The sequence below is a fragment of the Podarcis erhardii genome (assembly GCF_964252035.2).
Source record: "Podarcis erhardii genome assembly, chromosome: 9".
NCBI lineage: Eukaryota > Metazoa > Chordata > Lepidosauria > Squamata > Lacertidae > Podarcis > Podarcis erhardii.
Window position 1 is genome coordinate 41,154,813 of NC_138512.1, and position 25,939 is coordinate 41,180,751.

General features: G+C 39.8%; 1 protein-coding gene across 1 annotated transcript in view; it reads right to left on the reverse strand.

Annotated features, from left to right (window-relative positions):
- The window catches only part of FHIP1A (FHF complex subunit HOOK interacting protein 1A), a 74,876-nt gene that overhangs the window by 39,300 nt on the left and 9,637 nt on the right, over positions 1 to 25,939 (reverse strand). Inside the window, exon 2 of the mRNA XM_081875265.1 lies at positions 225 to 434. Within this exon, the coding sequence (XP_081731391.1) occupies positions 225 to 329 (105 nt within the window). The 5' untranslated portion in view covers positions 330 to 434. The remainder of the gene's footprint in view (positions 1 to 224; positions 435 to 25,939) is intronic.

Sequence of the window (25,939 nt, forward strand, 5' to 3'; positions counted from 1 at the left end):
GTTAACTAAATAATGGAGGAGCAAGATTCTACCATTTTCCAGAACAAGAACAGAAAATGCACTTGAGTGTTAGAGAACAGACTGCATGTTGTGTATTGGCAGTTAAAACCAACTTCCAATCTTTTTGTTGTTTCTTGATTGTTGTTGTTGTTTTGGAATGGATTCTTACCAGTGCAACCAACTTTAAAAACCAATTGAAGAAAAGCGTCCCTGAGCTACTTTACCTGTGCCCAGTGAGTTTTAAACACTATCATGCAGGTCTCTGGGTCAACTCCTTCGAGGCTCACAGCCTGATGCTTTTTCCTGCCACTCACACCTGTGGACATCATAAACTCTCCAAAGTTCAATTCTATGAGGCCATATTCAATTTCCTTTCCTCTCTTCTGCTGCTGATCACTGCATCACAAGTGTCAAGTCTGGAGAGCATCTTTGATCTGCAAAGAAACCAAAATCAAAATTCATAAAGAAAAAAACATATGGGATTTAACAGCAATGTAAAGCAACTTAGATTTTAAAAGATGTACTGGGAATAATGTGATATTATACACATGGTCCTGGATCTACCGCGACACAAGTCTGCATCTTCTCACTTCTTTATAGTATTACATATCCCTGGCGGAAAACAGCAGAAGAGGGATATTGCATTCATCTCTTGTTAGTGGGCTTCCCATAGACATCTCGTTAGACACTATGGGATACAGGATACTGAACTAGATAGGCAGGCCTTTGGTTTGATCCAGAAAGGTTCCTCTTACATACTTTATTGGTTTACTAGATTAATCCATGTTTCTGACAAAGTGATCATTTCTTGATTCTGTGCTCTTTGCAGCACACCATAGTCAGAAGTATATTGTGGGAAAGGTTATCATTCTTCCCCTGGGGGCAAAAGTATGGTGAAGGATGTTTATAACTAGAATGGGGTCCTTGGCTTAGAAAGGCAAAGAGCTTTCGATAGGTTTCTGTGGGAGCTACTAATTGGAAGAAGACAAAAGCAAATTAAAGCTAAATTTGGTACACGTGAAAATACATCATGCCTTTTCCTATATTATCCTTGGTAACTAAGCAATACTAACAACAAAAGCTGAATACATATGCAAGGTTGAGGGCCTTTTAAAAAGATTTCTGACAAAAACAGCTATTCATTCAGAAACACGACCTTTTTTGTTGTCGCTGTTGTTAATAAGAGCAAACTGTGTGAAATTACAGGATGTGAAAGAGCGCAGGGTGCCCACACTGTGGTTTGTACCAATGGTAAAATGCCATGAAAATAAAGAGAAGTTCCTACATGTAATCAAGGCATCATTTTGGTCAGATAAATGACAGCATACCAGCATCCTGGTCACATTCACGCATAATGTGAAACCATGATTTTGCACTAGTTATAATGAGCCTGAGACAAGCCTTGGGCTAGTGTGCTCCCCTGCTCTTCATTCTCCTCCCACATAGCCAGGAGAAATAGCCAGCGTTTCATTTCACAAAATCTTTGCTTGTTGTGCCATAGTTTATCACAAACTGTTATTGAATAAATCAGCTTTATAGCCCATGAAACTGACCACACACATGGCCATGCAACAATAAATTCATTAATCGAAGATGCTGCAACAGGCTAACAGGAGTTAGATTCTTGGACTCAACAGACAAGACAAAACAATATTTTTGTATTTATTTATTTATTTATTTGCTTGCTTGCTTGCTTGCTTGCTTGCAATTTCGGTAGTTATTTGGCACATGGTGCTAGCAGTGTTATCTGGTTCTTTGCATTTCAGAGCAATTAATGGGAATAGGTGAGGGATGTGTTTTGCTACCCAAGTAATACATCTTAGGACTCCTGCTCCATATATAGTCCTTGGTAAACCACCTTGGAAGTGGTCCACCTTAATTACTGTGCTGCTTAACAAGTATGGATATTAAGACAAATTATGCTGATTTCAGAAATGTGCTTGACATTATGAACAAACCAAAAGACCTTTACAACTGCTGGGAAGTAAATATTAACTGCCTTATCATGCTAATAATCCCCCGCAAAATAACTTTTCGCAGCAAAATTGCCCAGCCAACATTTGGTTAGATCATAAAACCATTCTGCAACTAATTCCATATGTCTCTCTAATACAAGTGTGGAGAACCTTTGGCCTTCCAGATGTGGCCATGCTTGCTGGGCCTGATGGGAGTTCTGCTCTCATCTTGGAGGACCATTTCCGCAGTTGATACTGGCACTACTGATGGCGCTATCAATTTCCACAGGATTCTGTATTGTCCTTTGTGCTCTTTAACATCTAAGATATTGCTGGGATAAGTCATTCTGAAATTTGGGGGGGAGATTTTATCAATTTACTGATGGCACCCAGCCCTATTTCTCTTTGTCAGATTAACATAAGGCAGTGAATGTGCTGAACCAGTGCCTGGAATCAGTAATAAGTTGGATGAAGACCAATAAACAAGCTCAGTTCCGACTAGATGCAAGTTCTGAGAGTATACAGTTCATCTATTCAGGGAGATGGTGTTCTTTTATACTATAATAGATTCTCATATGAGCTAAGTGCAACCAGAAATATTTGGAGAAGGAAAGAGGCAGGTAATATAACAAGGAGTGATCTGGACAGTGGCAGGGTGAGCAAGAATACAATGAGAGAAAATGTTTTCTTCTCAATAAGTGTTTTACTGAGTGGGATTGTTTTAACAAGTAAATTCAACTTTATCACAGAGGGGCAGAGTGTTTTCACTTATTCAGAGCCAGAACAAAAACAGAGAAATTCCCTTCTGTACACTAGATTCCCAGTTATTTTGAAACTAAATAGAATGTGGATTACAGCCTCCCTTCAGAGTTTCCAGAAAGGTTTGCATGATTGTTGCATTTGCTGCAACAGACCAAAAATAAGAGTTGTATGGCACTTCTAGAGATTAACAAATTTATTATGAAGTAAAGTTTCATGGACTACTGGACTACAGTCTACTTCATCATGAGGCTGATCAAATGGATTGACAAAAAAAAATCAATTATACATATGTTCACTTTAAAGGTGCCACAAAACTCTTTGCATTTCTTCACCACATCGCAATATTTTGTCTTCCATTGTAATCATAACTCTTCCTCACAGCTGTTTCCTGTTAAACATGTGTTCACTGTAACCTGTTCCCATCCTGATAAACCATGGTTCATTGTGATATTCAAACACAGTAGCAATCAAAAATCCTTTCAATTTATTCAGTCACAACTGCTGAGGAATATTTATTGTGCAAACCAAGATTACAGTTCTGCAGACTCAATTGCATAAGGTATGTCCTTTTACCAAAATACTAAGTTTGTTTATGGGGGGGGGGGTGTTTCATCCACCAATTTGAGCCACTGCACCTGCTTTAAAATGACTTACAATTTGGTTCACATTTTCAGTGAAATGTTTTTCTCCAACACATTCAAGTATAAAGCAGCAAGCACACACAGATTTTGCAAGGAAATAGCAGCCCCTAGGAGGATAAGACAAGTAACTGCATGAATTCTTTCACAAATAAATCTAAATTCAGAAATACCGTGCCACAGGTATTTCCACTGCTTTCTGTATCCACATAAGCCCTACTGTTTCAGATTGTCCACCCCATAACCTAGGTGCTTGTGCCCTTGGTCTTAAAACCGTAGTCTCCACACTAGCACTGCATGTCAAAGCTAGCCTCTAAATAATGTCTGATCAGCCACTTAGACTATTGATATAAGAAATGGAGTTTCTTTCACACTCCAACTAAGAAAGGAAGCTGGGTTTAATTGGTTTCAGATTCCTGTAAAGATTTGTGGCATTACTCTCCATCTTGGTCATCCAGCAAAAATATCTACCGGGTTTGGGTGACATGAACCCAAAGTTTCTGTCTCTCTTTACTTTTTATGAGAGTTGGGTTGAAAGGTGGATTCAAACTCTCATCAGTCCCAGATAAACATGGCTGATGCTCAGGTGTGATGAGAGAGTCCAACAATATCTGGAGGACCATGGACAAGCCTGCTGTAGAGGCATAGCACATGTATCTATCTTGAAAGCACAATAAAATGTTATCTAGTACCATCTTAATTGCATCTTTAACAAATAGCCAAAAAGCATTTAATTTTAACAATGTTCACAATTATGAGATGTGCAGGACTGCTACACACTTCTACTTTTTAAAAGGGCATTGGAATACTTGTGTAAAAGAACAGTTTAACCCTTTGATTCATTTGGAGGCAATTTTAGAGGTATGGTACATTGCTGAAAATTGCCTCCTTTCTTGTTCCAGTTGATTCCCTTCCATCAGTAGAAAGTCACCGCTGGATATTATTATATGCTCTTTTGTTCTATTGTCTTTAGGAGAATTACTGTCCAATAGCTTTTAACAGGGTTTTATCTGAAAGTAAGTTAAAATATGCTGGTCAAGACAAAATAAAGTTGAGCAACTGCTGTACTTGTAAACCAGCCTAGGAGTGTTAGGAGAGTTAGGGCACAAATTGGTTGTAATTCAAGGACACGCTACCTCATTACTTGGAGGCACTACAAATTCCAATGGCACAAGAGTTCATTTCTGCTGGAAACAACTATTAAACAAAATCAGAATACAAGTCCTGTATAAATGCAACTGGCTCTGTTACATATTGGCTCTATGATATATTGGGTGGCCTCCTTGTCTGAAGATACTTGCCCTTAGCAAGCTGGCATGTGAATTCGTAAATCTGTGGATATCCGCCTAATACTCCATCTGTACAGAACAACCATTTCTCATGAATGCTGACAAGTTTCGAATCTGAGGCAATCCAGGATACATGCAAGTTGAACGGACACGGGGTTGCCATACGTCGTCTTTTACATGGGTATGTAAAATGACATTCACAATAGCGATCCATAGTCAAAAGTAGAAGTCGGCAAATGTGTCTTTTTTGGCTCTTCAAAATATGGCAACCCAAAAATGACATGAATGCTTACCCAGGAGTTATGCTGTTCATAAGTTCATTGATCCCACTAACATTAACTACCCCAGAAGAAGCTTTAAATTTAATAAAGGAATACAATGTTTGTTAAGGCACTCAGCTCCTAACTGTATCAAGAGACAGTAGCAGCAGATTACTGGACCATTACAAGCAGCGCACAGCTCTGTTTAGAACTAGTAAGTGAAACTTGCAATTCATTATGCTGGTTAAATATGCACATATACCTTCTCTCAATGTTAAGCCTAGAGTACAATCACTTCCGTTTTAATGTTAAATTTCAAATCACAGTAACCTTTATTATAAGCACTATTAATAATGCTTGAAAAGTTTAATTTCAAAGGATAACATTAAACTTTATCAAGTGAACAGTATATTAGAATCATGCTTATTTGTGCAACTATTGCTTGAATAAATGGAGCAGTTATTGGAAGGGAGGGAGGGAGGGAGGACAGTGTCTTGCTAAAAGTACATATTTGCTAAGAATGCCCAAGATACAGAATACAGAACAGCATATACCGTGTATACAACCGAATAATGTTTGGTTTCTTATTACTAGGAGTTCATGTGTGGCTTTGCTCTTTCAGAATATTATATCAGAAAATACATTATATTTTAATCTCCTTCTGCCCTCCAAGCAGCCAACACTGCTTCTTTCACTCTGAATTCCTTTTATCCTTGTAAGGTAGGTCAATTAGAAAGAGTGAGTGGCCTGTGATTATTTTATGAATAATTAGAACAATTATTTTTAAATAAGATTAATTAGTGGGGTGGGGAGGTTAGCTGTGTCTTTTGTAGACATGGTCTTTCCTAGGAATAATATTTTTAGTCCAGGATGTGAGTAGATGCAGTAGTCAGCAGACAGGTCGCAGAAACATAGAAGCATGGCCCAAGGCCAGAAGACATGATGGAAGCAAGATTCAGGGGCGAAAACTAGCAGCCAGATAGGATTAAGACCATCCATATAGAAATATTTATACTTTCATGAGATTCTGTTCTTAAAGAGTCTGCACAGAATCAAGGCAGGGATGAGTATAAATCACATCCCAAGTAAAAAAAGGAAACAAAAACAAGACAGGACCTAGCCCAGGAAAACTAGGGAAAACATGTAGTAGGCAAGAAAACAGGGCAGGCAGCAATTCAAGGAAAAAACCCCAAAGAGATACAAGACTAAAAAGAAACACAAGCTCCATGGACAAGCAGGAAGCTTAAGCCTGCTTTATTATAGTCACTTACGAAGAAGTATATCCCACCACACTCAGAAGGCTATACTGTGAGTAAACACGCATAGAATTGCAGTGTTAGAAAAGCACCACTTCTTATATACTGTGATGGACAAAACCAGGGCACCGAAGTGTCAGCAGGAAGTCTTAACCATCACCATTCTGTATTATACTTGTTTAGGAAAGGTCACATAGCAGTTTGAAGATTGAGATTTTCATTATATATGGTTTCAGCAGTTTGGGGAAACTGCTGAAACCATATATAATGAAAATCTCAATCTTTCCTAAATGCCTTAAGTTTATTTGGCAACAAACCTAAAGATAGGGGCCTTGCTCACTGGATTTTGTAAGTACAGTGGTACCTCGGGTTACATACGCTTCAGGTTACAGACTCCGCTAACCCAGAAATAGTGCTTCAGGTTAAGAACTTTGCTTTAGGGTGAGAATAGAAATCGTGCTCCGGCAGCGCGGCAGCAGCAGGAGGCCCCATTAGCTAAAGTGGTGCTTCAGGTTAAGAACAGCTTCAGCTTAAGTACGGACCTCCAGAACGAATTAAGTACTTAACCCGAGGTACCACTGTATTTTGTAAGTCACCCATTTGTAGAAGTTTTAAATGAAAATTTAATCAGATATGGTGTTGAGGCTGAAAGGTCCACCAAACCTGCTCTCCATCCCTTCCTGTTTCACTGTCACCAATTTACATCTAATGTCGACAAAGTAAACAGAGAAAACTATTATTGCCAAGGGTAGGAAGTGGCTTTTTTAAAAAAGTGTGAAAGATTAAGAAGGTTATTCTGAATATAGGCTACCTGCTGTCTGCATTTATGGCTATCAAGCAAATTTGGCTCACCAGAACCAGACTCAACACTGAGCCAGCACGGAAAATGAATCACTCCAGGCTAAATTCTCCATCCTCACTAATAAATTTCCTGAGTCTAGAGATCCACATAGTCAGAATGACTAATATTTGCATTAAGAAAATGTATTGCCATAGTAACAGAGACACTACACAGCTATCTACCTGCCACAGCCTGCTAAATTATTTAGCATGCCAATACTACAGTGACACTGTGTAAATGATCACGTTCATTAACGTAAGCCTCTGCACTGGAAAACTGTAAACACATGACATCAAGATTGATTGCTATTTATTAAGAGAAAAACCCAATTGCACTGATGATGTTAAAGCAAAAGGTATAGCGCTGGAAAGGGGTCGAGGAGATAATGGAAGGTCAAGCTATCTTAACAGTATGAACCATGTTATCTTAAAGTGCTTAAAACTTGTCATTCCTTCCCCACTGAGCCAACAGTTCTGAAAAATTATAGGAAGTCAGCATCCTGGCCAGCAGATATCAGATGCAGGACAAGTGGATTTTTTTTTTTAAAAAAATAATTATTATTTATTTATTACCTTCCCTTCACTCCAAGGTCCTGGGGCAGAAATTAAAACACAATATTAAACTCTATTTAAAACAACTTATGATCCCCAAAATAAGGTGGGTCCTAAAACTACGTATCTGAAATGCCAAAAGCCAGGGTAAAATGTGCATCCTCAGCATTCACCGGAAGCTGTATAATAAAAATGCCAGGTGTACCTCTGGGGTGGGTTTCCACAGCTTTGGGGCTGCCACAGAGAGTGCCCTTTCCTGGGCCACCACACCATGTGCCTCTGAAGGTGGAAGGACTACCAAGAGGTCCCCTCTGCTGATTTCAGCACCCTGGAGGGTCTGTAAAGAAGCCTGAGTCATTTAGTGTTTTAAACACTAATGTGAACACCTTGAATTGAGCCCAGAAATGAACTAGCAACCAAGCGCAGATGTTTTAAAACAGGGGTTATATATGATATCTAAATGGAATCCCAGCCTGTAACCTGGCGGCTTCAATTAGGACCAACTGAAGTTTCCAAGTCATCTTCAAGGGCAGCCCCACATACAGCACATTGCAAAAATCCAGTCTGAAAGTTAACAGAGCCTGGAGTACAGTGGTCAAATTATCTCTGTCCCAAAGGCAAACTGGTTGCTGGCAAACCAACCAGAGCTGGAAAAGGTACTCCTAGACACAGAAGTCACCAGCCAGGAGCACCCCCAAACTACAAACCTGCTCCTTCCAGGGGAGTGCAACCCCATCCACGGGAGGCCACCTCCCAGCCATGAGAATCTGGAACACATAATACCTCTGTCTTTTCAGGATTCTGCTTCAGTTTATTGATCCACATCCAACCCATCACCACCTCCAAGCACTGGTCTACCACCTCAACTCCCTCTCCTGATTCAGATGGAACAGAGAGACAGAGCTAGATGTCATCTGCACACTGATGACACTTCAAATCTGATGACAGCTCCCAGAGGCTTCATATAGATGTTAAATAGCAAGATAGAATCCTGTAGGACACCATGGTACAATTCCCATGGTGCTCCCATGACAACTTCCTGGAAACGACTCTGGAGGTAGGAGTGGAACCACTAAAATACAGTGCCTGCAACCACCAGCTCCCTGAGATGCTTCAGAAGCATACTATGGTCAATTGAGGGACGCGGGTGGCGCTCTGGGTTAAACCACAGAGCCTAGGACTTGCTGATCAGAAGGTCGGTGGTTCGAATCCCCATGACGGGGTGAGCTCCCGTTGCTCGGTCCCTGCTCCTGCCAACCTAGCAGTTCGAAAGCACATCAAAGTGCAAGTAGATAAATAGGTACCGCTCCAGCGGGAAGGTAAACGGCGTTTCCATGCGCTGCTCTGGTTCGCCAGAAGCAGCTTAGTCATGCTGGCCACATGACCTGGAAGCTGTACGCCGGCTCCCTCGGCCAATAAAGCGAGGTGAGCGCCGCAACCCCAGAGTCGGCCACGACTGGACCTAATGGTCAGGGGTCCCTTTACCTTTACCTATGGTCAATTAAGATCAGCACTGATGTTCCCAAAGTATGCAAAAATAAAAAGCATTTTAAAAGGTGGGGGGGAGGCACCATACCAATAAAAACTGAATGTGGTCAGTGGCCTCTAGGGCCAATGGAACAAAAAATGGAAAACCAGAGCTTAGTAAAATGATGTGTCATGCTTGATCCCTCTACAGTTAATAGAATGCTGAGAAAGTCCAGAAAAATTTGGTGACTGGAACCCTGAACAGGGGCACATTTACTTTTAGCTAACACTTCAGAGTTGTAAACTTAATTCACACTTACTGGTGCTATTATGTCAGCACTCCAGTCAATACGTATCTCTGCTATGGAAAGAAGGTTTGTAGGTTGCCTAAGAGCAGATCATGCAAGGCAATTCTTGAACAAGCCACTGATGGACCACTAAATGAGTTTCTGGAATACCATGGCACTGACCTTAAGATAACTAATAGAAGCACAGTACAGCACCAGGGATTATTTGCAAAATTGAAGTTATAGGCCTTCGTGGACAAATTAGACAGAGCTTATGGACCATTTCCTCAGTGTACAATGCTAATCTATCTTCAGTTGGGACAAGTTTATCTGCGCTGCAGCATCTGAAGTGGCAACAGAAAACCAGATTCAACTAATCTGATGTGCTAGAAGAAACCAGTACAAGGACTTCTGCTAGCACACAACCCCAAAATCTGTTCTGGAGGGTCAGGAGAACCCTCAGAATACTACATGGGGGAGCAGAGGGGATGTCACTCTGTCAGGTAACGCTTGCAGTGACAGAACTATTGCATTAGCACAACACTGAATTCCACCCTTAGTGATTGATGCTCTCTAATGATGAGCCAAAAGCAATTTCTCGATAATTCTATCTCTGGTTGAGAAACGGAGGGAGTACAAAGAAAGGGAGATGCTATTAGAGCATGGTCTCCACAAAGGCCACGAAGACCAAGAAGTTTGTGGCTGCATTTTGCACACACACATGCTGGCCACATGACCCGGAAGCTGTACGCCGGCTCCCTCGGCCAATAAAGCGAGATGAGCGCCGCAACCCCACAGTCAGTCACGACTGGACCTAATGGTCAGGGGTCCCTTTACCTTTACAATTAATAACTACACACAATCAACACAACTTGGCTGGATTCACAGTCAGTGCGAAGTGGCTAAGAAAGTTTTGGCCAAGGCAGTTAGAGATACATGTTAAGAATTCAGAAGAATTCATGGAAAATTTGATCACAAGAGTGCTCAAAAACAGAAAAGTTGAATATACGAAAACTCAGTGTCAGGAACTGGGAAGAGAAGGAACAGCTTTCAACTACACTTTAGCCATCCTGATTGCAAGTACAAAATATGTGATCAAAATATACAGTAAGTGCTCCAGAATGAGCTTCTGGATTGTAACATCTCTCAAGAGGGCCAACATCTCTTCCATGCTGTCTAAATTAATGTTAAACAACATCAGATTCAAAATACCACTTGGATCTACAAGGAACAGGAATTTTCTGGAAGAGGCAGGAAGCGTTAAGTTTCAAACTGACTGATTACTAAATACTTAGAAGTCGTACAAGGATATGTTTCTCAAGACTACATTATTTTTACTGACAGCATACTTTTATCATTTAAAATGAAATGTTGCTTACAGCACAAGCATATTCAGTTTCATAACCAGTGACATTTTTGAAAAGTTTCAGTTTCAATTTCTTTTAACAGCTGTCATCCATAAGGAGCAGGAATAGACAGAACACCAAGTAGGAGTTCATCTGATGATACTTTTGTGAATCTGGAATAATGAAATTATCAACAGCCTAGCACTTCTTCATCTGCTCTTCTCATATTCCCATGTAGAAGAGTAACATCTGATCCAGCCAAACATTTTCATCTGTATCTAGGATATCATGCACAGATCAAAGCAGCTTTCAACCAGCAGCAGGTTGTTTCACAAATGTCAAAAGGAGAGCACAGAGCCTCATTGTATATTACTGCATATAGTAGCATGAGCCATTGAACTAGATATCAGATTATAATTGAAAATTGCTGATCTGTGTATTCTAAAAACAAAACAAACAACACATACTACAAATTTCAATCAAGAATTCTCTGACAGGAAAAACATATGGACATCTGACTCACTAAATCAACTTCATCAGAAGACTTTACAGCCAAATTCCTTTATATAATAGATTTTTCTCTTTGCTATGTACAGAATAATCTGTTCTACTTCATAGCTTTTACAGCACGTCTGCAAATATTCCCATAATCCTTGGACAATTTAATCTAGTGTGCAGATGGTTTAAATCTCACCAATCTAACTGCTTTGCTTTTGGAAAACAAAATATATTTTCCTGTGCCAGTAGTATAGCAGAAGCACATATTGAACTATCCAATGCATAATTTTATAGCCCTGTTCCACAGCCAGTTTTTGTTGCCATCTATATCATTTAGCAGCAAGCTCTGAGACACTGCCTGTAGAATGCAAACAGTAGGGTCCAAATTTCAACAATTATTCTGTATATCTCAGCAAAGGCCTTAAATGTTAGTTCGGGGGGGGGGGGAGGATTTCATTTTTAGAAATAATTCTTAGAATTTATATTTGTTTATTTAATTAATTTCTAAAGCAGCCTTCAATAAGTACAGTGGTACCTTGGTTCTCAAACTTAATCCGTTCCAGAAGTCCGTTCCAAAACCAAAGTGTTCCAAAACCAAGGCCCACTTTCTCATAGAAAGCAATGCAAAATGGATTAATCCGTTCCAGACTAAAAAAACAACCCTAAAACAGCAATTTAACATGAATTTTACTATCTAATGAGACAACTGATCCATAAAATGAAAGCAATAAACAATGTACTGTAGTCACACAATCAACCAATCAGTAGCTGAACTGGGTTCCACACAGTAACAAAAACAAAACAAAAAAACCCGCAAAAGCAAAACCGCAAAATAAATAGCAAAAACAGAGACCTCAGCGTAACACTCAAAACAGAAGAGTGGCACTCAAAATGGAAATGTGGCACTCAAATCAGAAGCGTAACCCTCAAAACAGAGCATGTTCGGCTTCCAAAAAAAGCTAGCAAATTGCAACACTTACTTCTGGGTTTGCAGTGCTTGGGTTCCAAGTTGTTTGAATACCAAGGCATTTGAGAACCAAGGTACCACTGTAATTCCAGAGCCCTAACACAGGCTGCTCTATGAAAGCATAGTTAACACTGGGTCCAGATAGGGGTTAATAAGAAAATAAAAAATAAAATATAGCAGACTGAGTACTGTAAATAAACGTACTGTATATCCAAGACCAGAGATATACCGGTACAGTGGTGCCTCGCAAGATGAAATTAATTCGTTCCGCAAGTTTTTTCTTCTTGCGAGTTTTTCGTCTTGCGAAGCACGGTGTCCCATAGGAATGCATTGAAAATCAATTAATGCGTTCCTATGGAGACCGCTTGCCAGGCTGGCGGTGCGGAGAAAGGCTTTTCTCCCCACCGCTAGCCTTCAGGACAGGTACGGGAACAGAGGGGAAGGCGCGCAGCGCTTCTCCTCTGTTCCCAGGGCTTGCGGTGGGAGGAGGGTTTTTCCTCCCCACCGCCAACATTCAGAACAGCATTCTGAAAGTTGGCAGTGGGAAGGAAAACCCTCCTCCCACCGCAAGTCTTCAGGACAGCCATCCGAAGGCTGGCGTAGGGAGAAGGTCTCTCCGCCCCACCGCCAGCCTTCGGAGCAGCCATCCCAAGGCTGGCGGCGGGTGGAGGTCTCTACGCCCCACCGCCAGCCTTCGAAGCAGCCATCCCAAGGCTGGCGGCGGGAGGAGGTCTCTCCGCCCCACCGCCAGCCTTCGGAGCAGCCTTCCGAAGGCTGGCGGCAGGAGGAGGTCTCTCCGCCCCACCGCCAGCCTTCGGAGCAGCCATCCCAAAGCTGGCGCGGGGCGAAGGTCTCTCCACCCCACCGCCAGCCTTCGGAGCAGCCATCCCAAGGCTGGTGGCGGGAGGAGGCCTCTCCACCCCACCGCCAGCCTTCGGAGCAGCCATCCCAAGGCTGGCGGTGGGAGGAGGTCTCTCCGCCCCACCGCCAGCCTTCGGAGCAGCCATCCCAAGGCTGGTGGCCTTATACATCACATAATTTTGGATTGCCCTCTTCTCGACACCTTCACCGAAATCTCCTAGTGACTCCTTTACAGCTTAAAATATCGATTCACAAAGAATCTGTAATCCAATATTTGTTGAGGGATGATACTCATGAAACTACCAAGATTGTTTCAGGGTATTTAAAGCTAAAGCTAAAGTTGCCTGATTTATTCAATGGTGGCTATCTAGTGTTTGGATTATCAATGTATTTTGATGACTTTGTATGATTTTATTGTTTAAACTTATGCCAATAAAGGCCAATAACAACATATGATAAATCTTTAATCCTTTTCTATATTGGTCCTGTGTTTGTAAGCAGCTTGAGCATCACCCATGAGCCTTAAAGGATTTGCATACATACATTTATGATTCAGATGGTGAGCCATTAACAGCAATATGCCCAAAAGAGATTGATTGGGAAAACAGTAATCATCATTAGTTACCTCTGCCTTACATCATTCTCCTTCCAATTCCTATGCAAACACTAAAATGTTTATTCCCTGATCCTTCTTTAAAATTCTGGGTCTGTACAGTATGTTGGTTCTCCTTCCTTAGACAATACCCAACTTGCAAATCAGAGAAACGGAACAAGTCATAAGAACAGTGAAAGAAAAACATATGACATGTTTATCCATCATATATCTCATATTTGATGGATAGTTATTTGACAGTAAAAGACCCATTAATGCTATTTTCAGGTCAGGATCCAAAGCACTGCTTATTGCTCAAAAATTAATTGGTTAGAGTTCCCATACTATACTTGGTTAGAGTTCCCATACTATTTCTCTCTGCAGAATAAAACAGAGGACTTGAAGAAATGCAGGGATACTGCTGAAACATAGAAACACCAGCATGCAGAATGCTCCAAAAATACAAGCAATCTAGAATATTTAACTACTTATATTCTCATGTATTGTTTCAGTATCTTGCAAAAGACAGAATTGAAAACCAAAGTACAGGCACCCTTCATTCCCACCCTCAAAATATTGGAGCGCTTGCCTTTGGCTTCAGCTAACAATTCTACCGTACTATGCACCATTAAAATGCAAAGAGCACTCTCTTGTTAATTTTTCACTTCAGGAAACCACAGCTCTTCTTTGAGAATTCATTTAGCAGAAGCTCTTAGAACAGCCTCTCTTTAATTATATCAATTCATCTTTCATTTCTACCAGATATACAGCGTTCATTTGCAACTCAATTTATAAAAGAATTTGACCTTAAAAACCACAAAGGAAAGAAAAGGCTTTCTGGCCCATATATCCTCCTACCTCACCCAATGCCTAAATCGATCACTCATTAATCAAGTTTCTTTTAAGGTAAAAATCTGCCTATGAAATCCGTAATTCCAGATCTGTAGCTCCCTGCGGCAAATAGATTTGCTATAGTATAATCAGGAAAAATCTAACTTTGTAGTAGCCAAAAACATTAGCTTCAAATGGACACACAATCCACACTTTTCCATTTTCAAGGTAAGCCAAATAAAATATATACCAGCAACTTGAATGAGACAAAATGATCATTATTGTGATGCCAAAGCTATATATAGCAAAAAGATACCAGGCTTGAATATATATTAATTTTAAAAATGGCATGGAAGGAGCAAATTAACTACACATCAAGTCTACAAGTCTACCCATTCATCTCAATTTTCCCCATGTGTGAGTCACAAACATAAGGCATATCTCATAAACATACATTTCCATAACAAAATAAAAAAATTCCTTCCAGTAGCACCTTAAAGACCAACTAAGTTAGTTCTAGGTATGAGCTTTCGTATGCATGCACACTTCTTCAGATACACTGAAACAGAAGTCACCAGACCCTTCTATATAGTGAGAAGGTGGGGAGGGGTATTACTCAGAAGGGTGGTGGGAATGGGTGATTGGCAGATAGCTGTGATGAGCCTGTTGACGACTCTTAACGACTGCAATAGGTCTTACAGGAAAAAGCAAGGGGTGAGAAGGTGAAAATGGCTTTGTCATGTATAATGAGATAAGAATCCAATGTCTTTGTTCAGACCAGGTCTCTCCATGGTTTTAAGTTTGGTGATAAGTTGCAATTCATTTCCATGTACAGGTTTTTATCAACATGCTTTGCATAAAAACTGGGAAGGTATCAGTTTCTAAAACAATATTACCTAGATTCTAGAACAATCTTGCCCAACTTTTGGTCTAAGACAGATGGAGGGTACTAACTCCTATAAGACCCAGCCAGCACAGAACAGCCCAAAACAGCTGGATGTACCAAGTTGGGAAAGGCTGATTTAGAAGTTGTATGAGAAGCATGATTGATAAGGTTGTTGGGCTATTCTGGCAACTTCGCCTTTTCACATAAATTCCACCAATTACATTTGTAAGCAATTGAAAAGGCAAATGCCTTCCATGCCACTAACTCTAGAAGATAATGGTGCAGCTACATAGCTTTGTGTTATGCCAACAGGCCTAACTAAACTGAAATCTAATACAAAGCATCATGTGGCCTCATGCCAAGATCATCCAAGCAACAAAATCTGGATTTGGTTTTGCACATGGGTTGGAAGCCCTCATTCGACCTTGCATATGTGCTTTCTTTATTTACTCCACCAATCCTTACATCTAAATCAAGGTAGAGAAAAAATCGATTTGCATTAAAAACAAGTTAAACGCACTGGTTTTTTTTTAAAAAAAAATAACAACACTGTTCCGGGGACACTTAAATCTGCATGCAACCAAATACCTATTTCTTTATATTAATTTATAAAGGGAAATCATGTACGCCTTGTCAATGTTTGTAAACAAGAATGAATGGCCTATGAAATAAAAGAACTTTGGTTTGCTTTATCAGGTCAAAAACAAGACACAACTTTTTAAAATCAACGTGGCATAGTTTTACTACATATGAAACATCGATAGAGCATGGTTACAAGAGTCCAACAGCCCATAGAAACTTGTGAATGATATCTTTGTTTAAAAACTGAAAGGACTTAAAAGTTTACTATAATAAATTGATACTTGGGTGGTGATGGAATGGTTGAATGTTAATTGCTGTTCTTTGTATTAATAAATAAAAATAATATGGGGGGGCTGTGTGTCTGCACATTTCCTCCTCTCTTTCCTTGCCCATTTTAGCAGAAGGTAGGTAGAAAGAGTCATGTTCTCTTTAGCTCTGTACGTGCATAATGAAAATCACCTTTCATTACTGGACAGAAAAGATACAGATAGGTCTCAACATGTGCATACTCCTTCCTTCAAACAATCAGCTTTGGTGTTGATATTCTGGCTTGTTAAACCAGTTTTCCATTGTATCCAAACCAGAAAAATATGGTTAAACCCCTGCTTCATTGTTCTCTGATGTCCCACAAGAACAGCCAGAAAGGCATCGAAGGACTTGCTTCTGGTTATATACACACACAGAGAGACGCCTTCATTATATATTTTTAGGCGCCAGGAGACAACCTTCCTCTTCAGGCCTTTGACTAATTAATATTCCACAGCCTTTTAAACGTGTCTGTGGGAAGGGAGGGGTCATTGTTTTGCTACATATTTTGTTTTAATTCTTTACTTGTTTTTATCCTGTATTTTTTCTGTGAACTGCCCTGAAATCTTATTATGAAGGGCAGTATATAAATACAGTGGTACCTCGGGTTAAGTACTTAATTCGTTCTGGAGGTCCGTTCTTAACCTGAAACTGTCCTTAACCTGAAGCACCACTTTAGCTAATGGGGCCTCCTGCTGCTGCCGTGCCGCCAAAGCACGATTTCTGTTCTCATCCTGAAGCAACGTTCTTAACCTGAAGCACTATTTCTGGGTTAGCAGTGTGTAACCTGAAGCGCATGTAACCTGAAGAGTATGTAACCCGAGGTACCACTGTAGTAGTAGTAGTAATAATAATAATAATAATAATAATAATAATAATAATAGGAACAGATGAAGAACAGACTACAACTCAGTATCCTAAGAGCTACTCCCCATTAAAAGAAATACAACACATTGCATTTAACTTGCTTTCGCTTGACATTTTCAGCAAACAGGAAATGGAAAAGCCACATGTGCAATTTAGTGGCATGGCTTTTCCAAGCAGGAACTGAAGCACTAAACAACTTATGCTGGCGGTCCAATCTTTAAAGAGATAGGATGTGTACCTGTAATAGCTGTGGCAGCACAAGACAGATAGGAAAGGAGGCCATGATAGTTTATCTTGTCCTTTCTTAACAAGAAAGTCAAGGCACCATACATGGGGTTCCCATTTTATCTCACAGCAACTTTCTGAAGTACATTAGGCTGACAGATAGCAACACGCCCAAGGCGACAGACACAATGAGCTTCTTGGGGAAGTGGGAATTTGAACATTAATTTCCACACTCAGGCCAAATATTCTAGCTACTTGCACTAGCAGAGTACCTGTTTTCTACTTCTTCGCTCACCAGGGAAGTAATTGCTATCAGAGACAAACAGCAGTGATGTAATGCATACAATTTTCCATTGAAAATTTGCTAAAACATATAATCTCCAGTGCTTTATTCTGCTGCAGAATTTTCTTTTCATACATTCATTAGTAGCAATGATTAAATGAATGTCAGTTGCAAATACAATATTAGCCAAGCTTGGCAGTTTCAAAGTTGTAATTAATATTTTTTAGGTGATTAATCCTAACCAGTATGTGAGTTGCATATCATGCACAGTTCTTTGGTTACTAAACATTTATTAGCATGTCAACACTTTTCAGTAGCTGAGGTATTTTTCTTCTTCAATGTAAACAATGTAAAGGAAGTAAACGCTAATGTCTTTAAATATTTACAAGCAGTCTTCTAGTAAAAAGATTCTACCTAACACCACATTAAGGATGTTTTTAACTTTCCCTCACTCAAATATTTCAGGTTGAATATCTGTAGTATACTGGGACAAAAAATTAACATGAGGTTCCCAAACTGTGGTCCACGAGCTTCATTCAGGTGGTCCATGGTGTGTCTGTGAATTTCTGGCTGACAATGTGAGACAGAGCATCCAATGCATTCAATATTCATATTGATTTTATTGTATTTCGCTGCTTTTTTATTTCTTATATTGTATTATACCATTTGAGTTTTGTGGAATTCAAATTATGTATTGTATTTTATTGTATTGCAGTTTATAATTTAAATCGTAATAATAAAAGAAGTTATAAAAATACATCTAAAATCATACAGCATCTAGCAGAGTGATACAATTGCTACCATCATTCAGTGGTTTGCTAAAATCCTTAGCAATTTTCCAGTGGCCTGTGCAGAGGAAAGTTTGGGAACCATTGCTCTAGGGCATGAGAAAATTTTCCAGCGAAAGCTGTAATTTTTCATTCCAAATTACGCTACCCACACTAACCTACTTTAAATAGTAATACTTTCCACAAAACATTTCAATTCTCCCCCCCCCCCCCCCAGAAAACCCACCTATAGAGCTCAGTAGCAAATTGCATGGCAATATTTTAATTAGACAGATTTGTCCTCTTCTATTGCGTAGGTGGGTGGGATTTTTTTTTAAAAAAAAACTGCTGAAGCACAAATGAGCTCTCACTGAGCAAAGCAAACAAAGATTTGCGGATGTTTCTTAGCATCTTCATGTTCATATTGGTTCATGTTCCTAACTTGTCAGCAGAGCCGGATTTAGGTTTGATGAGGCCCTAAGCTACGTAAAGTAATGGGGCCCTTTATATGTCCAGCTGTCCTTTGTCAACAACAAATTGTCACTGTTTAGGAATGCTTTGGTTTGGGAACAGACTTCCAGAACAGATTAAGATTGAGAACCAAGGTACCACTGTATATAGAAATGAGCAAACCAGTGATATTTTAGGGAGCAGGCTAGCAGGCGGGGCCCATTACTTACATCATGGAAGCCTACTCAACACAAAACACTGTTGCTGTATATAGGTTTTATTTTGCTTTTTATCTTATATTTTGGAAATGTACATCCAGGTGTGTTTTTTCTTTAATTTTTTGGGGGCCCCCAAGAGAGCAGGGCCCTAAGCTATAGCTTGTTTAGCTTATACGTAAATCCGGCACTGCTTTTCAGCATGGTGGGAAACTCCAGGTTCAGCAGGAATCACCTAGACAACTCTAGTCATTAAGACAGCATCAGGTCCCTCAAAGCCATAACATGCCCTTGAAGTCCCTACAATACACCTCCCTGCCAACCCGCTGCAAAAATCTGATTTCTTTCTCTGTACTGGCCACACTTCCTTTTTTACGCACTCTGTTATAATTATTTTAATCTTTTAGTCTCCATCCAGTAAGATGGTACCTGTTCAATAGCTATCAAACATCAAAGGATGTAAATGCTTATGAAGCATATGTCTTAATCAACCTATACAAAAGCAGCTAGAGGTTAATTTGATTACTCAGTGCAATCACTCTAATTCAGTAAGAATGATTACAACATTACAGCCGACATCAAGTTAGGGCTATTATCTTTGGAGGCCGTCTCAAGAACCAACCTACAATGTTGTAAACAAATATGCTAACCAACATCTATTATAGTAAGTTATAGTTTTGTCCTAAACTTATCTTATGCTCTAGCTTCTGGCGGGTGGAAAATCAGCTTTCGTTACTGCACAGAAAAGCTAGAGATACGGCTCCATATGCACAGATTCAGGTTACCAAAGATTTATAATTTTTGAAGCATGTGTTGCTCTGTTTTATTTTTAAAAGAGCTTTGCAGCAAAAGTCATGTTCCAATATAACTTTTCATCTACAAGATATATTGAAGTTGCCATTCCAACCACACATACCAAAAACAGTTTCTAGAAACTCTCGGAAAAGATTCTAGAAAATCAAATTCAGATCATAACAAGGCAGCCATTTATTTTATTTTATTTTTTTAAAGAAAAATGTAGTCATACATTTACAATGAAAATCTGCCTAAACCCTTTGGTCACATTCTGAAGGCAATCTTATTTCACACACAGCATTGTACGTACACTGAATAACAGAAAAACTGGTTTTTCTTGAACCTTCTAAGCAAAAACTGAAACTAGACTGGAACCGATATTCACTTCCCTTATTGTCCCTATTGGTTATTCTATTGCAGGATTCTACCGGCAGGTCATACTTCTTGAAATATATTTGTGCCTGCACGTATTATTAATTTAGTCCACAGTTCCCTTCACAGACAAGCTGGTATGCCTTTGCTTGGATGAACCACAGAAGCAGGATGATACCTTCCCTTATTTCTCCTGAGCAAGAAACCACTTTTATTAAAGGAAGGCTTGACTGCAGTCTTCTTCAAGCTCCAGGGAGGGTCTCCTCACAAGCCAGAGGCACAGCGGGGCTTTGCTGAGGCTGTTCAGCAAACAACACTTTATGACAAATTTATGTGGCTGGATGGAAGGCAAAAGATCTATACTAGTTATGTTACTTTTATAACAGAAATACACCACTATTAGACCAAGAAATGTGGACTAAACAAGGAAACTTACAAATCTCTTGGCTGCTACTCCATCAAATCCACACTTTTTTTTTCTTTTTTCTTTGGCTAACCTAATTACCAGTAATGCAGCCACAAGATTACTAGCCCATCTGAAAGATCTGTAATATGGACAAGGCCAAGTCCCGGTATAATATTCGCAATCTATAACATTATACTCAGTGCATAAGAGAGTTCATTCAACCCTATTATACATCAACAGGAATGAGGTTTTGGCTATGAACATGACCCAGATCAATGGAACAGACTCTGGACAAAATAAATCCCTTCAGCAATAGAAAATTAACCCTAACACTCATATATAGGTGATATCCCTAGGAAGCTAGCCATGATCCATCTTGGTGCTTCACCACATTGCTGAAGGGGCTGCTCCAGACCCAGCACACATCTCCACATGTGGCAGGAATGTACAAAACTCCAGCCTTTCTGGAATTCGTAATTCCAAGAAATTAATAAAATAATGAAACAACTGGAAGCCAAACCATAATTAGCTTTATCAAATATATTTCAAGACAACAACCTAGATTTACACAGTGTAGAATTAATAAGCCATTTATTACTAGCAGTGTGACAAACCATAAGCAGACACTGGAAAGACCTTTCTGGCACAACAATAAACAATTGGTACAAAACAGTTTAGGAAACAGCATTCCTTGAAAGATCAACAAATAAACTATGGCGGACACATGGATGGATCAAGAAAGATGGCTTTATTCAAGTGTGGTTTAATTTTATAACGTATACCAGTATTCCAAAAAAAGGAACAATCCCACCCATCAGCATTTGGCTCAATCTAATTGATCTAAATTTAAATTTAAATTATTATCTTCACTTTGAACCATACGTTGTAGATATTGTTGTCGTTGTGTCCAACTCTTCGTGACCCCATGGACCAGAGCACGCCAGGCACTCCTGTCTTCCACTGCCTCCCGCAGTTTGGTCAAACTCATGCTGGTAGCTTCGAGAACACTGTCCAACCATCTCGTCCTCTGTCGTCCCCTTCTCCTTGTGCCCTCAATCTTTCCCAACATCAGGGTCTTTTCCAGGGAGTCTTCTCTTCTCATGAGGTGGCCAAAGTATTGGAGCCTCAGCTTCAGGATCTGTCCTTCCAGTGAGCACTCAGGGCTGATTTCCTTAAGAATGGATAGGTTTGATATTCTTGTTGTAGATATTACTGCAAATTTATTATGCTATTTTTGTGCTATACAAACGACATGAGAAGATTTGGTCTGTTTATTTGCATCATTTATTACTCATATGATCCTTGCTCATAAAACCCAATAAAAAGGTTATTCAAAAATAAAGGCTAAATCTACACAGAATCACATGGTCATTTTAATTTAGTGCGTTAGCAACCCAAGTCTAAAAGCACTCCACTATGACCTTCTGAAAAATCAAAGGCTTCTGACTTTAGGCCAAATGACTTAACAACTGTAAATGTCTCATGAGACAAGAGAGGTAAGAAAGGAGGAACTTGAAATTGAATCCAAGCCAAAGGTCAGGAATGTACTTATTCCCTCTTGGCTGCACACTTATCCTGGCAGCATATAGGGAAGCACTGCTTTTTTTTATCCAATGTCAGAGCAGCAGCTTTTTGACACAATGCACATTATCTTTGATAACAGTTTTGAAATAACATTTTTGGTTCACTTTGCCTGGTGACACTTTCCACATTGTTGAAAATGAAGGATTTTAACAGGTATGTAAAAAAGCAGCTCAATTATTATAACTAGAGGCATTAATCAATTCCCTCACCATTATCCTTCTCCAGAAAACCAAGCGTACGTGACTTCACAACTTTAGGTGCTGTATATTTGAAGTTGCACACACTTGGGTGACTTGCAGTGCTGTCACACTGCTTGCAGAATGGAAGGAGAAACTCAAGGTTGCAAGGGGGGAAGGACAGAAGCAGCGAATTTCACAGCATCCACCAGTGTGATGATGGATATTGCCCAATGGAATAAAGCCGCTGTTTTCTATGTACAATCATCATGAGAGATGCCACATCACCAACTGAATCAAATCCAGTATGCTGCCTTACTGTGTATTAGCTTCATTATGCTCCTATCATAAATTAAATTTGACTTAATATGAGTAACTTTACAGTTTTTGTCCATCAGCTCAGTGGGAAGAATATTTTGCACATCCTAACCACTTATTCATATATAGCGGCAGTGACCGTTTTGTGCGGGGATTCTGTTCCTGGAGCCCGCACACATTAGCAGTGTGCATTACACCCCTTTAGACGTCAGCAGAGCACACAAAAGCCGGTTACGCCCCCATTCATCCCTCTTCCAGGTTCAAAAGGACCCACACAATGGTGGACGAACCTAAAATGGCCACCACTTGTACAGTGGTGCCTCGCAAGAGAAATTAATCCGTTCTGCGAGTCTCTTCGTCTAGCGGTTTTTTCGTCTTGCGGAGCAAGCCCATTGACGGCTTAGCGGATTAGCGCTATTAGCGGCTTTTAGCGGCTTATCGGCTTAGCGGATCAGCTGATAAGCGGCTTAGTGGCTTAGAAAAAGGGGGGAGGGGAAAAAACCCCGCAGGAACTCGCAAGACATTTTCGTCTTGCAAAGCAAGCCCATAGGGAAATTCGTTTTGCGAAGCGCCTCCAAAACGGAAAACCCTTTCGTCTAGCGGGTTTTCTGTCTTGCGAGGCGTTCGTCTTGCGGGGCACTACTGTACTTTAATACAGACCTGTGAGACATAAGCCATATAAATTCACAAATTAGGGAGTCCTATTTCTTTAATGTCATATTTCTAATAAAACATTGTGCTAATTTAATAAATGATATTGTGCTAAGTGAACAGTGCACAAACTGACATACGCTATGATGTCATATATTTAACTCAACAGATTATTGTTAACTCATTAAAAAACAACCCTTTTAGAACCATTTACTGGTTATGAATATTAGGCTACATTCTCACAAGTTTATGTAAGCACTGATAAGTGATGGATACATAATATAATTACACTAGTCTTGTACAGTATTAAATTACATTTTAATCACTTGTCCCTCAATACCCATTTGATACAAAGAAATCACAATTTCAATTGAGGAAAGGCTGAATTTTACGGCTATGGATTCAACCAGTAAAGTTCCAAACTATTTCTAAATGTATCAAAAACAATAAACTATTTTTTTATATACTGTAGGTAACATGCAAATATTCTTCATAACTTTCAAATGACTATCTAAATTTCTAGAAGTATCCAAAATTTACCTTGTTTAGTTACAAAGGGATTTCAACCCTGTAAATACAGTATATAGAAATTTTCTTGGCAGTCAGTCCCTTAGGGCTTCTGTCTGCGTTGACACACACAGGAATGCACTGTAAATATTTCATATTTTAAAGAGCCAAACCTCTGAACATATATTTATCACTTCCGTAAGCCTCTTAAGACTTTGTGTTGACAGTTAACATACCACAAACTCAAATAATTAAGGCGTGTTTTAAAGTGCCTTCCCTGTGTGCTGTGTACTAAAATGAAACTTGGTGGAATGACTCAGAATATTGCTAGCTGGAAATTCTGCATGGCTCTATCTTCATTAAATGAGTCAGTAATCGTCCAGTCCCCTCTTGTATGTGGGATACGTATAACTGGCTATTTAGATGGTATGCTTGCCTAGTATTCCAGCTGCAGCGCGGAGACACAACTGACAAATCTCTATAAATCATATTTAATAAGCAACACCTCAAGTGAACTTTTGTCGTGGTTTTCAAAGACTTCTCCACATTTTTAAGCTAGGCAGGAGGATGTGTGCAATAGCAGAAACTAACTGCCTCCAAACAAAGAAGGTAAGTGAAACGTTTCACAGCATACACAGAGAGAGCTAAAATGTGTTCAACTGTGTACAGAACAGAAGAACAGGTATAATCTTGGAGATACTGTGGGTTCAAGTTCCAGACCACCACAATGTCGCCAAATGCGAGTCAAACACATTTTCTGGTTTCCCAGTACATATAAAAGTTATGTTTATACTACACTGTAGTCCATTAAGTGTGCATTAGCCAGGCATGTCCAACCAGATCGCGATCTACCGGTAGATCCCTGGCTGATCTTGGTAGATCGCGAGACCCTTATCGATCGTGGGATTAAATAAAGTTTACCCAAAGTTCACAAATAAAAGCTGAAGAACTCTGGGCAATCCTCCGCAAAAGAAGCTCAACAACTTTGGGCAATCCAACTACCCCACAAACGTTCCCCCTCCCTCCAATGACAATGGGTAGAGCACTGCCAGTTTTTTTATACTGAAAGTAGATCACAGTCTCTTGGGAGTTGGGCGTGCCTGATCTAAGCCTTCAGCGAGTCGTAATCTTCTGGCTGATGGAGGGCACTACCTTGATGTTGGTAGTTGCTGGCTGATCAGGCACCTGCGTCCTCACAAGGAGCAGCTGGGCAGGCTCCTGCAGCCTTGTCTCCAACCCACCAGCAGCACCAGCAGCTCCTCCAGTGCTCCAGTGCTTTTGTAAAAAAAGGCACTATCTATGATGCACAATAAAACTATGTACAATAAAGTGAGGTATGCCACTATATTTATCTCATGAGCCAATTTGTGCATATATGGACCAAGTGTATTATCAGTTCTGTTTCATTAAGTAAATTCACTTTTTTAAAAAAAAAAAAAATCCGTTAAGGCACAAACCACCCTTAATGTTATTAGCAGCCAAATATCATCAACACTTGATAGCTGTGTATAATGAGAGGTTGTTGTTTAGGTCCAGTAACTGCATGTGGTAGTATTCCCATTAGGCCTGAAGTAATTACAAGAAATTTAAGTGAGAACAGAGGTTAAACAACCTTATACCCTCATGTTTATTCTTCATAACAAGGCAGAAATCAAGCTGTTCCTGTGTTTCATTTGCCCTGTGGTGTAAAAATATATACAGTCTTTACAAAACTTCCATGTTGCACCTACTAAAGACAGCATTTTAAAAGATCTTGGGTGGAAAGTGTTGAATGTATAATTAATATCAGTATACTGAACAATTCTGAGATTCATATTTTAAATGTACAGTGGTACCTTGGTTCTTGAACATAATCCGTTCTGGAAGTCTGTTAGACTTCCGAAATGTTTGAAAACCAAGGCGCGGCTTCCAATTAGCTGCAGGAGCTTCCTGCACTCAAGTGGAAGCTGCGTTGGACATTTGGCTTCTGAAAAACGTTTGAAAACCAGAAGACTTACTTTCGGGTTTGCAGTGTTCAGGAGCCGATTTGTTCATAACTAAGCCGTTTGAGAACCAGGTTTCCACTGTATTCAGCTGAAAACCTTTCTACATTCAAGTATGTGTCATCTTTATTCACCTATATTTTAGCAGATGACAATGCAATTCCCC